This window comes from Heptranchias perlo, chromosome 2, assembly GCF_035084215.1.
Source record: "Heptranchias perlo isolate sHepPer1 chromosome 2, sHepPer1.hap1, whole genome shotgun sequence".
NCBI classification, from domain to species: Eukaryota; Metazoa; Chordata; class Chondrichthyes; order Hexanchiformes; family Hexanchidae; genus Heptranchias; species Heptranchias perlo.
Window position 1 is genome coordinate 130,460,750 of NC_090326.1, and position 13,379 is coordinate 130,474,128.

Below are 13,379 nucleotides of genomic sequence, written 5' to 3' on the forward strand. Positions count from 1 at the left end.
AGGAGAGTAATTAAAGAGCACAGATCAGTTGAGGGTATGTTTTTTTGAGGGGCGGTGATGGCAATTTTAAAAGGGTGCCTGAGGAAAGGGAGCCACCAACAATGCCAGCTAGGATAGGGTTAGGAAGGGATATTGGGTTGCATGACAAGAGCATGGAAAGAACATGGAGTAAAAAATGAAGAGTGGCTGGGGGAGGTAGGAGTGGGAGGAGGGTGAGAGGAAGGGGAGGAAGCAGTAGAGATAGCTGCACAGATGGTCTCAATCTCACATGAAGAACTTCATGATCTCATCGCACAGTATTGAAGGTGAGGTCAGAGTGGGGGGAGGGGCAGAAGAAACAGGTTTGAAGAAACTTCTAGTCATGGAGAAGAGGTAAGGTTTGTCCTTGCCCTCCAGGATGATCCTGGAGAAATAAGTTTGGCTGCAGAGAGGCTTATTAATGCACAAAATGATCAAGCCAGATCCAGACCCTTTGGCCTAGAAATTGGTTTATGCTGGCCTGCCAGTGCGAACTGGTGGCAGGGAACAATCTCTGCACCAGAATGAGTAGGTCCAAGGCACACCTAATATTGGACCTCAGGCCTCATTTACATGAGATCAGTGAGGTTCAGACACCTGCTGGGCCTCCCCAGGCAGCTCACTGGCAAAGACTATTTAAATTTTGGGTGACTGCATCGCCGGCAGTGACCCTTAGGTAGGGCTTGGAAGGTGAGGGGTAGCAATGAGGAGAGAGGCAGAGACGGGGAGAGAGGCAGCAATTAGGGGGTGGGGGGAAAGAGTGGGGCTGAGCAGTGACCAGCAGCAGCCCCTGGCTTCAATGTAGAGGTGGGAAGAGCACTCCTGCACACTCCAGCTCCATTCAGGTAAGTATATTTTGTACACCTGGTTTTCCTGATGCAGCCGGCTCGTCACATTGCAGATGTGCAGATTGCAGGTGTAGGCCCTGTACTGCTCTGGATGCTTATACCAATATGGCACTTCCAACTCAGTATGTGAGCATGCTGCCCACCCTACTGGATGCTTTTGTACCTGTTTTACACCTGTAAAGCACCATGCAGTGTTGTCGAATGTCTAGGCCATTGTGTGTCATGTGCATTTGAGTTTGCAGTCCTCAGACTTGAGGGCATGCACATAGGGACTGCATCAGGAAGAACATTAGGGGTGGAAAATGGTAAGTGATTTGATGGGAATGAGGGTGCTATGGAGACGATGCGGAAGCAGTTAAGTAAATCAGTAACTATCAAAGTAACGTAAGTTTGCGAGCGAATTAAATGAGGGAACTGGGGAAAGCTTTTTTCTATGGGCAAGTGAAGAGGGACACAAGCAAATTGCCTGATCAGTAATCAACACCTCAGGAGCAGAGAGACCACTAGAAATGAGGTCAAAGGGATAGCTGCGGATGTAGGTGAGGGATACATTATGTGGATAAAACGGATAGGAGTGCAAAAATGTTGACGATATGGCTAGGGGCATTAAAGTCACTAAGGATGAATCGTTGCTTGCTGCAGAGGCTACATGAGGGAAGAAGGGAGGACATCTCAGTGGGGAAGTCAGCATGGGGCTTGAGGGCGTCATTATACAACAACGATTTTAAATGAGATGTGGGAGGAATGGAGGGCGAGTTGCTTTAAGGAAGAGAAGGTGCCAGAGTAGAGGGTACAGGCCAAGATGAGACCTGATAATGAATGTTACTCCACTGCCATGGCATTTCGCTGGGCAGGTGGTGGAATGTGTAATCAGGCAGGGAGGCTGCAGTAAGATAGATTTACCCATGATGATATCATGGATGGCATGGGCCTTATTTGTGAGGGAGTGAACAAACATTTTAGAGTGGGTTGGATTGAAGATCTGTGGGGGCGGGGGTGGAAAGGGTAGACTTAGCCAGTTCAAGCACAAAAAACATGCCAAACAACTTACATTTATCTAGTGTATATAATTAACATAGTAAAATATCCCAAGGCACTTAGTTCTTCAGGAAACTGCTTTTTGTGAAACCCCTGAGGACACCCATGTTCTGATCAGGCTAATTATGCATGTGTGAATTGTTAGCATTAGACAGGAAAGATCTGTTTAAAACTATTGGGAGCAGGGGGAACAACTAGCTTATGTTGGAAACTCCAGATCCCTTTCCAAAACAAGCCTGAATGGGAAATTTAATGTTGGATAACCTGAAATCAGCAGCCTAGTCTCCCTGCAGTTTTGTGGCTATATTAGGATAAAGGAACTGACAGTAAAACCTAGCAATGGCAAGAGAGGAAAGGATTTCACCTTCCATATTATCTGGATACATGAAGAGGATCTAGAAGTTTGGCACCCTCTCTATCTTTTTCTCTCATTTCTGCTACAGAACTAGATTGACAAGTTCAGCTTAAGGCCAGACAGACCATTGAAACAAGTGGTAAGTGAAGCAAAAAAATTCTGTACTAGGGCACAAACCACTACATGCTGGATGCTCCAATCGCTATACAGAAACTGAATAATACCTGAACTACAAGTGCATCTGAAAAAAAAGACTTGCATTTATATAGCGCCTTTTATAACCTCAGGACATCCCACTTTACAGCTAATGAAGTACTTTTTGAAGTGACGCACAGCAAGATCCCACAAACAGATAATCTGTCTGTGATGTTTGTTGAGAAATAAATATTGGCCAGGATACCGGGGAGAACTCCCCTGCTCTTCTTTGAAATAATGCCATGGGATCTTTTACATCCACCTGAGGCAGAAGGTGGGGCCTCTGTCTAATGTCTCATTTGAAAGACGGCACCTCCGACAGTGCAGCACTCCCTCAGTACTGCACTGGAGTGACTGCCTAGATTTTGCACTCAATTCTCTGGAGCAGGACTTAAACCCACCACCTTCTGACTCAGAGGGAAGAGTGCTACCACTGAGCCAGGGCTGACAACCCTGACACCTGAATGAAAATAGTCATTCCCTGAAAATACTCAATACTGAGATTTGACCAATAGAAATTACTGTATTTGAATGTCTGGTGTTCCAAACTGGAGAGTAGTTGATATTACTAGCAGCTGAGGCCTCATATTCACTTTGAGCAACTCAATTTCTGCAATGAAAATGAAAAAACCGCAAGAGCTTTTAGTTATTATACCCTTGTTTATTGCTCTGATCCCTAGCTTTTGGGGATTTTTTTTCTTGAATTTAGCGAAAGGTCAGGAGCCAAAATACAACTGCCTGGCACTTTAAGAAATGGAAGTGCAGGTATTGCACTGAAAAATACACCACAATTTGCATGGGGGAAAATAGCTGAAAAACAGAAAAATCTGTGTTCATTAGTATAGGAAAGAAGGCAGGCTGAGGGAAGGGGGTGGTGGGGAGAAAGAGAAAAAAAATCAAATCATATTGCACATGACGGGTCAAACACACACATGCTACATTTTCTCTTGGAAGATGCAAAAGACCAGAACCAAGAACTCCTGGTATGGTACTGCTTCCTGTGCCTTCAAGGTACCTGATTTAACTCCCAATAAAGTTTCTTGCATGACGAAAAAAGGAACAACTGGGAAGTTCCATTAAAGAAACAAAAAGGGAACAGAAATATAAGCAAGACTGTTTCTACACACACATTTAAAAGACCAACATGTTACAGAAAGGACTTCTGATTTCATTGCTTTTTGTAGCCAAAGAACAAAAACAAAGATCCACAGAAACAAAAAATTTATTTCCAGTGTTTCCAGGGGACATTTACAAACCATTTGCCTATATCTGTACACAGGCTAAATACAATGTTGAATCTGAGAAAACAGTTCTCATGCACAATTAAGATTCTCTTTAGAGATGATGAAAAATGAGCAAGGGACCAGTTTTTCCAGAGACCGCTATCTACATGCCTATGTTACAAAGCTTTTATCAAATCTCAAATTTGAAAAAGCTACACATGAAATTATATACACGTTTAAGTATCTTTACAGAAACTTTAAAAATTCAAGTCCCATACAAAGACTGTATTAAAAGTCTGACTTAAAAAAAAATGTTCTTAAGATCCAACTGGAATGCCTATAGTGTGGAAGCTCTATTGTTCAGTTAATAAAATCTGGAAAATTATCTTAATGATCTTTTTGTTTTGTTTATAGATAAAACTTCATTTGTTCACAGTAGGTTTCTAGTCTTTTGAACTAAAAAGACAATATGGCACCCTATCTAACCCAAATTCTTTTTTTGAGATGAGGCACTTTCTTTAGCAACTTAAGTTCAAACAATTAAGTCCCAATAGTGTTTGTTTTGCTCGCCCTTATAAGCTGATGTAAAATATATGCAGCAATATCCAATTGTAGAGCATGTAAGATGTTTGCGGGAATCGCCGATCATGCAGTATGAGTACTTTATGGAATTTTGCATTGGAAGGTTTCAGCATTGCTCTTTTGTACTCAATTCATAAATTCATTTTATACAAAAGTTTAGCGTTTTTCTGGCTGTCAGTGTGCACTGTAAAGAGCTTCCACAGCACCCAGCACAGAAACCAGCCTGTATTATAGGCAGAGCAGCAGAGCATCAACCATTTCAAAATTCAAGTACAGATAGAAATATGTACAGGAGATTCATATTAAAAAAATCAGTATACTGTATGATGAGCAATTTGCTGTACAATATTCCGCAGCACTAGACACAAATAATTGCAGACCTACAAGTACTGATAGAAGCGAGACTTGACTACTTGATTACTGGATATTTTATGGGGATGAGCATCAACTGTTGTATTAAAATTGCTTTTTCCCTTGCTTTGGTGGCTGTCACCATTCACTTGGCCTGTTGAAGATAGTGGGCTAGGTGATGCTGAAGGGGAAGGCCGGCTGAGTTGGGGCAAACTAGCAGAGCTGTCTGCATCTTCTCCAAATGATGCATGCAACTTTGAGTTTCTTCCTTTGTCCAAACTAATGTCCACAGTTCTCGGCTCCGAGGCTTTTTCTGTGTGCAAATCTGGTGTGCTAGTGCGTAAGCGCTCTCGTGCAAGCCACTCTGTAATCGAGAGGTCCTGGGACTGACATTTTGGCTTAAGGCGGTCTACTGCTGACAACTGAGATTCTTTTCCACCACTCTCGGCATTATTTTGAGAATTTTGTTCTTGTTCCTGTGCTCTCCAAGCATTTAGAACACTGAGTTCTGAAAAATCCCTATTTCCTCCCATGGTATGTCTCCGCCTAATATTCTTTTTTCTACTGGTCTCTGGAGATCCCGACCTTTGTATGCCAACTCCAAACATGTCATCTGCAGAAGTCTTTAGACGTAGTTTTAAGCGCTCTGTAATTTTTAGTTTCCAAGCAGGCTCTACCCGATCGGGTTCATTTTTTATGGATGAAGCCAGGCTGCTTGTGGATTTCCCTTTCTTCATCACATCAAACATCTTGTATCCTCTATTTGACTCTTTCTGTTCCTTTGCATCCATTGCTACCTCACTATCACCCTTCAATCGAAGAGACTTTTTCTTGGAAAGTGTATCACATTCAATAAGCTTACGTGAACTGAATGCTTTCCTATCATCTAACCTTGGTGTTGAACTTCCTTCTGTTCCAGTCTTGTCACTTCCTTCCGAGTTTCTCCTGGTGCCCTTTGCTGTATCCTGCCTCATTACACGGAGAACCTTTTCAGGTGCACAACTTGCAGCAAAAACAGAAAAGTCACTGTCACTGTCTGTTTCTACATGGTGTCCTTCACTAACAAGTTCACTTCTCTCATCATCAGCCTCATCACCTTTGCTTTCTGTCACTGACTGGACTTCTGCATTCAGTATGTGGGTGTCCATGCCTGTAAGGTATGTTATAGAAGAAGTTGTGGAATAGTCCGACGTGATGGAGCTTACATCCGCAGTACCTGCATCTAAGCTTTTGACTTCCGATGTCTTTGACTTGCTTAAATTAGTTTGCTGCCGAGAGACCAGAGAACGATAACGGATTGCGGTAATCGAGTCAGACATAGTTTTATCAGTGTGGGGGTTCACATTACTAGCAGAAACCTCAATAGTAGATATGGGCGTTGTGCTTGCAATTAGTTGTGAGCTGAGACAGCCAACATTAGGTGAGTCTGTGCGTTTTTGGCAGTATGCTGGAAAGTTCTGCTGTGTGGGGCTTGCTTCTTCTAGAGAGGCTTGTTTTCTCATTCCATACTTTTCAATCAATGCCACAGATAAAGACTGGCTCCTTTCATCTGTACTTTCCTTCTCTTGCTGCTCACTATACCAGTTATCTAGTTTTCCCTTCGGTTCAGATAAGTCAACTTCATTTTCAGATTCTCCTTTACTCCCCAGTTCCTTAATTGCACCAGTGTGGGGATGGTTTGATATTTCTTTCCTGGAAAATACACTTTCCAACTCATCATCTGAGCTGCTCTGTTGTGGCTTTAGATCCTTTTTCTTTCTTTTACGGCTGGCTGCAGCAAAGATGGATGACACAAGCAAATCCCTGCTGTATTGATCCTTTCCGGATCCCCAAGAACCCTGTTAAATGGGAAAAAAATATTTGAAATAAAATCTGTTGCACTACCAATTAATGCTTCCAGGCACGGGTCTTAACACTGAACAATGGCATTTTACAAACACATTTGAAATAACACATTTTGAAAGTGAATAATGCTCCTCAAATAACTGTTTTGGGGAGTACATTAAAAACAGTGCTGGGTTATCTTTAACCAGTCATATTTTCAGAATGAAAATATCGAAGTCACACACATAAAATACTGGACATGGAGGAAATCAGGCAGCAAAATCCATGTCTGGTACCCACCCTTAAATAGAGTTTAAAATCATTTACTTTATTCAGTCAATCATTCACCCATACTTGTGCCACAATGTCGCAAGTGTTACTGAGTTTTAAAAGGAAAGGCAAGAATGCAATGCAACTGAAACCAGTTCAGCCATACAATACTTTCTGGGTGCCTTATATTTCTTTTAATTTGAATATACCAAGGATAGAAACAGCAGCTGAAGGGACAATATTTGGAAAGAAAGAGTACAACTTTTTTTGGTGTCGCCTGTTTCACTGAAATGCTCACAGTATAAAGAGGACAGTTCTATGAACCAGGAGAGACCACATTTCAATGCTGATGCAAATTATGGCTCCAGGGCTCAGCTGTAAATTAGATACTGAATGTACAATCTCACCATGTGATCCCCACCAGTACTACATACCATTCTTACACTCTCAGAATACCCCTGCTCAAATAAAGCTATAATGTATAGCAGCAATAAATTGATTAAAATACCACTTTTACATATACATTTGGAGATAGTTCAAAATGGTGGAACTTTTAAGAACCCATGTGGTACCACAAATGAAATTTAAACGTTAAAATGTGAAACTATCAAGGACCTAGTCACACACACACAAGTTTCAGAAGCAATTAGCTTGGCATAACTTATGAAAGGACTGTGACAGCCCCTTCATAATTCCAAATCTGGTTCCCAGAGGTGGTCCTGTTGATGCATCATCCACCTAACTGCGTACAGTGCCTGGTTATCCAAACTTCCACATTGCCCAAACTCATTCAAATCCTGCACATAAGCTAGAGGCCACTATGTCTGGTCCATAACTGCACTGTCTGGAGCCCCTCCTAGATCACCCTATTTATACATGACTCTAAACACTGCACAGAGAGATTCAAATTATAATGCAGTGAAATCTTTATATTCATGCCAGTATGAGGCCTATGACAACACAAGCATGCTGTATGAATCTCTTCAACACCGTATAGTAGTAGTGATAATTTGTATGCAATTTTGTGCTAGGAATAAGACCAGAATTTGTTCTGAGCTTTATTTAAACTATTCGGTTATCTTCTGAGATTGCACAAGGGCAGTTAAGACTAAGTGGGGGTTAGAGGGCAGGGGTTAATTGGAGCAGGGCACATGAATGTAATTCAGTATCCATTTCAAAATCATACACTTGGTCCTTATTTTAATATAACTTTGATTTTATATTATTATATTTATAGTGAAACAGAAAAACATGGGGATTTGGGAAGCAGAGAAGTAAAGCTGCAGTAAAGCCTGAGGAGGTGGGAGATGCAAAACTGAAGCACTACAGTGGTGTCACTGGCTGAAGAGTGTAATTGCAGAGTGACAAGTTTACATAGACAGTTTCCATTATAAATAAGAACGTAGGAATATATAATGGCAAAAATATTGATACAAAAGTGTGACAAAAAATGTGCTAACAGGAAGCAAGGTTTTTTGTTCAGAAAAGCGCGTGCGGATGCAAGATTTTTAATAGCGATAAATTGAAAAGATGTGAGTGCATAGGTCACAGCAAAGATTCTTGGACACTTGTTACTCCTTGCCACTACATAGAATATTTTTGTAATGTGAGTACTTAAATGTGCAAAGATTCTACACAATTAATAATTTGATCAGTGAAACAATTCATAACTACTGATACTTTTGTAAATATAGTTTAAAATCTTTTACCAAAAGGACCTCTGTACATCAATTTTATAAAACAATTTCAAATACATTAGGTTTACAAAAGAAATTGCCATCAATATTTTTTAAAACTGTAATCTAGTGCCTACAGCAGATAATTGGTACATTACCACATAACAGAATGCACTATACAGTGAAGCCTTATTGCAATTTACAAGTAATGTTTCATTAATGCAGTTTCTTCATATTTAATGATAGCCCAGTTTAAAAGAAACTGACCTCATTATTAGAGTTGCAAACCAATGAGTAAGTTGAAATTTAAAGATAATTTCTTCTTTACCTCCACTCCTTATGCCCCCCCAAAAAGGCAAAAGCAGAGTTCCCTAAAATTATTTCTCTGTCGCTTAAATGAAGTGATATCTTGAAAGACAAATAATGCACTTACTAAAGCAGGGGATGAATCTCAAAATATAATATCTATTTCACAACAAAAAGCCCAGAGATGGCCTCATTTAAAAAAAACTGACCTGGAGAGCTTTTAGTTTCTGTTCTGTGGATCTGTTGGCAACTTTACATGGGTTGCGCATAATGAAATAGTTAGTAGTTTCAATTCCTGTGCTCCTTCAGGATCAAGTTCAGGGACAGATACGACAGCGAGACAATTAAGTCTATCCTTGTAAACATATTGGCCTGAAGTTTCTGTTAGGGGCCCAACTGGGAAATGTGCCCGGAATGTGCTGGACACTGTGCCGCTTTTGCTGAGGTGAAGTCAGGCTCAAGCATCCGTGCAAACTCATTTGCATAAGCCCGATCAACGCAATCAAGCAGCGTAATCGAATGTAATCGATTATCGACTGGAACATGGCCAACGGGGCCTCAAGATTGTAGAATTAAACCAATTTAAACTGAAAATGTGTTCAAAAGTAATTGCTGCAGCTGTACAAACAGACCAATCAATGGTTTCCATTGACTGCTGGTCACAGGTCCCATATACCAAGACAGATCAATTGACTGATTATAGCATTAGTATGAGAGACAGACCCGGATGAGGCCCTCAATTGTTTGCTGGTCACTACAGCTCATTAACAATGGATTAATGTGGCCGAAATTCTGGATGCAATGTGATGAACACCCCTGAATGAGCGCAATCAGTGGAAACTCACCACGCCGACCTGGGGCATGGCCAGTTTTCTGGGCAGGGACTGCTTTGGGCGATTTAGCTTTTGAACCAGCGTAAAAGATGGCGGAAACTCAAGCGCAAGTGGTTATGGGCGTAACTCACTTACGTTTTAAATTCCGCAATCTTTTGTGCTATTGCAGTCGATTCCACCCGGATTGCGCTGATACCTGGGCGGAAAACATGCTGAAACTCCAGGCCAGTATTAGGAAAATGGTTGCAGAGGGAGAGGAAAGGATGAAGGGAGGCAGGCATAACTCCCAAGCTTGACACAAGGACAAGGAGTCCAATCACGAGGTAATTAAAAATACATATCGGCTGCAGTACAGTCTCTGTACTAGGAATTCTAATGCCAAAAGAACAATTTCATTCAAAAAATTTATAAATATCAGGATGATGGCACACTGATGTTAAAGTTCTACTGCATGATGCGAGATTAGGAGCTGTGAAGGAGCAAACTGATTTAGGTGTCCATGTACACACATCACTAAAAGCTAGTGCACAGGTACAACAACTAATCAAATAAGCTAATGGAATGTTGGCCTTTATCTCAAGAGGGTTGGAGAACAAAAGTGAGGACGTGATGTTTCAGTTGCATAGAGCCTTGGTCAGACCCCATCTGGAGTAATACGTTCAGTTTTAGGCACCAACTTCAGCAAGATATATTGGCCAAGGAAGGAGTACAGCGCAGATTCACCAGATACCAACAATAGCTTACATTTACATAGCACATTTAACATAGCAAAAACTTCCCAAGGCGCTTCACAGGAGTGTTATCAGATGAGATTTTGACACCTAGCCACATAAGGAGATATTAGGACGGGTGACCAAAAGCTTGGTCAAAGAGGTGGATTTTAAGCAGCGACTTAAAAGGAGAGGGTCAGGAAGGGAATTCCAGAGCTTAGGGCTTAGGCAGTTGAAGGCACAGCCTCCAACGGTGGAGGGATACGCAACAGGCTAGAATTGGAGGAGTGCAGAGATCGGAGGGCTGGAGGAGGTTAGAGAGATAGGGAGGGACGAAGCCATGGAGGGATTTGAAAACAAGGATGAAAATTTTAAAATAGAGGCGCTGCTGAACCTGGAAGCCACTGTAGGTCAGCGAGCACAGGGGTGATGGGAGAGCGGGACTTGGTGCGAGTTAGGACAAGGTCAGCAGAGTTTTAGATGAGCTGAAGCTTACAGAGGGTGGAAGGTTGTCCAGAAGAGCATTGGAATACTCGAGTCTGGAAGTAACAAAGGCATGGATAAGAATTTCAGCAGGAGAGGAGCTGAGGCAAGGGAGGAGACGGGCGATATTAGAGGTGGAAGTAGGAGATCTTAGTGATGGAGAGGACGTGGGGTAGGAAGCTCAGCTCAGGATCCAGTTCCACCTCAGACGGTGGCCAAGGAGGGGAATGGAGTCGGTGGCTAGGGAATCGAGTTTGTGGTGGGGACTGAAAACAACGGCTTCGGTCTTAATATTTAACTGGAGGAAATTTTTGCTTATCCAATACTGGATGTCGGACAAGCAACGTGAAGAGTCAGAGGCAGTGGATGGGTTGAGAGATGATGGTGGTGAGGTACAGTTAGGTGTCGTCAGCGTATATGTGGAATCTGATGTCGTGTTTCCGGATGATGTCACCGGGGAGCAGCATGTAGATGCGAAATAGGAGGGGGTCAAAAGATAGATCCTTGGGGGAATCCAGAGATAACGGTGATGGAGCGGGAAGAGAAGCCATTGCAGAAGATTCTCTGGCTATGACAGGATAGATAGGAATGGAACTAGGCAAGGGTAGTCCCACTCTGCTGGACAATGGAGGAGAGGCTTTGGAGGATGGTGTGGTCAATGGCTGCAGACAGATCGAGAAGAACGAGGAGGGATTGTTCACCACGGTCACAGTCACGTAGGAAGTCATTTGTGACTTTGATAAGGGCCATTTCAGTGCTGTGGCAGGGACGGAAACTTGATTGGAGCGGTTCAAATATGGAGTCGTGGGAAAGATGGGCACCGGTTTGGGAGGCAACAACATGTTCAAGGACTTGAGAGGAAAGTGAGGTTGGAGATGGGGCGATAGTTTGCAAGAACAAAGGGGGTCAAGGGAGCAGGAGGTGGGTCTCATGGACAAGATGAGCTCGGAGAGGGTACGAGGGGAGATAGGAGAGAAATTAGAGAAAGATGCTAGGGCTTAAAGGGCTAAATTATGAGGCAGGTTGCATAAACCTTGGCATGTAGTCCCTTAAGTTTAGACGGTTGAGGAGTGATCTAATTGAGGTGTTTAAATTTATAAAAGGATTCAATAGGGTAGATACAGAAAATGTATTTCCTCTGGTGGGGGAATCCAGAACAAGAGGGCATAATCTTAAAATGATCATGAGGCCATTTAGGAGTGAAATCAGGGGACACTTTTTCACAAAGGGTTCTGGAAATTTGGAACTTGCTTCCCGAAATGGTTGTGGATGCTGGGTCAATTGAAATTTTCAAGACTGAGATTGACAGATCTTTGTTGGGTGAGGGTATCAAGGAATATAGAACAATGGCAGTTTAATGTAGTTGAGATCCAGCTCAGTCATGATCTAACTGAATGGCAGAACAGGCTCGAAGGGCTAAATGGCCTACTTGCAAACATTCAGTTCTCAATCTAAGCCATCTCCAACCATGAAGGAAAATCAGAGGGAATCATGCTTCTACAGTCTCTGACACTCCCTAATGGCTGGTTACAGGGGCAGTGGATTGAACCCAAGGAGGAGGCATCGGGCCAAACAGGCAAGGGGTGGGGGATAAAAACCAAGAATAGGGAAACTTACCCAACTACCAATAGTTTTAAAAAAACATATTTAAATCATATACTTGAATTCAGTGTCAAAAGTATTGTCTACTAACGTAAATTATGGTATCTTCAAAATTTTAGGGGAAAAAATGTGAAATCTAATAGGCACATCCGCACTAAAAAAATGTTTAACTGTGATATTGATGACTGCTCAACTGGCTTAAGTATCTTAATAAGAAAGGACTTGCATTTATGTACCACCCTTCACAACCTCAGTCCCAAAATGCTTTTCAACCAATGAAGTACTTTTTTTTTGAAGTGTAGTCACTGTTGTAACAGCAAACTTGTGCACAGCAAGTTCCCACAAACAACAATGAGATAAATGAGCTGATAATCTGTATTAGTGATGTTAGTTGTGGGATAATTATTGGCCAGGACACTCTGGAGAACTCTACTGCTCTTCATCGAATGGTGCCATGGGGCCTTTTATGTAATGCAAAAGATACTTTAACATTGTTCTTTAAAACCAATTAATGCTACGTAATAAGCATGAAATAACTTTGGATTTCATTGGTGAAGATAAACTAATTACAATTACAACTTCAATTATTTAAGAGGGCTACCTCAGCAGTGAAATAAAAAATTCTAGTCACACACTCCTATTACACACTTTCTATGCTTTTATAACTGCCAATTAGCAAATGGGTTTCTATGCCTTATATGTTATTAGCAGTTAAAGTTCTCACCTTAGATTTTGCTGAGTCACTAGTGGCTGAATCTATAAGAGATAAGAAAGATGTTACAATGTTACATTTATTTTTACACATAATTTTCAAACACAAATATTCACTGTAATCATGAAGCAAAATTATAATTCATAGAAAATTGTATGACTGCAATAGAAAAAGGGCACAGAGTGGAGAGTTATAAGCTCACTGAGATGAAAAGCAGCACAGACAGCCACCACCATGAAAGTATGCTGTGAAATTGTGGGTAAAACCAGCTCAATGAGAGGGATGGCAAAGGGACCCTGTTCTCTTTTAAAAAAAAACACACAAATAAACACTAATTAATCATTAGTACATAT

At 41.6% G+C, this 13,379-nt stretch overlaps 1 protein-coding gene across 2 annotated transcripts in view; it reads right to left on the reverse strand.

The window, feature by feature from the left end:
- Positions 1–3,658: 3,658 nt before the first annotated feature.
- Positions 3,659–13,379, reverse strand: part of LOC137343785 (rho GTPase-activating protein 21-like) — a 224,389-nt gene continuing 214,668 nt past the window's right edge. For both annotated transcript variants that reach the window (XM_068007133.1, XM_068007132.1), the window contains exons 24-25: positions 13,039–13,070; positions 3,659–6,448 (exon numbers count right to left, since the gene is read on the reverse strand). In XM_068007133.1, coding sequence (XP_067863234.1) covers positions 4,640–6,448; positions 13,039–13,070 — 1,841 coding nt within the window. In that variant the 3' untranslated portion in view covers positions 3,659–4,639. The remainder of the gene's footprint in view (positions 6,449–13,038; positions 13,071–13,379) is intronic.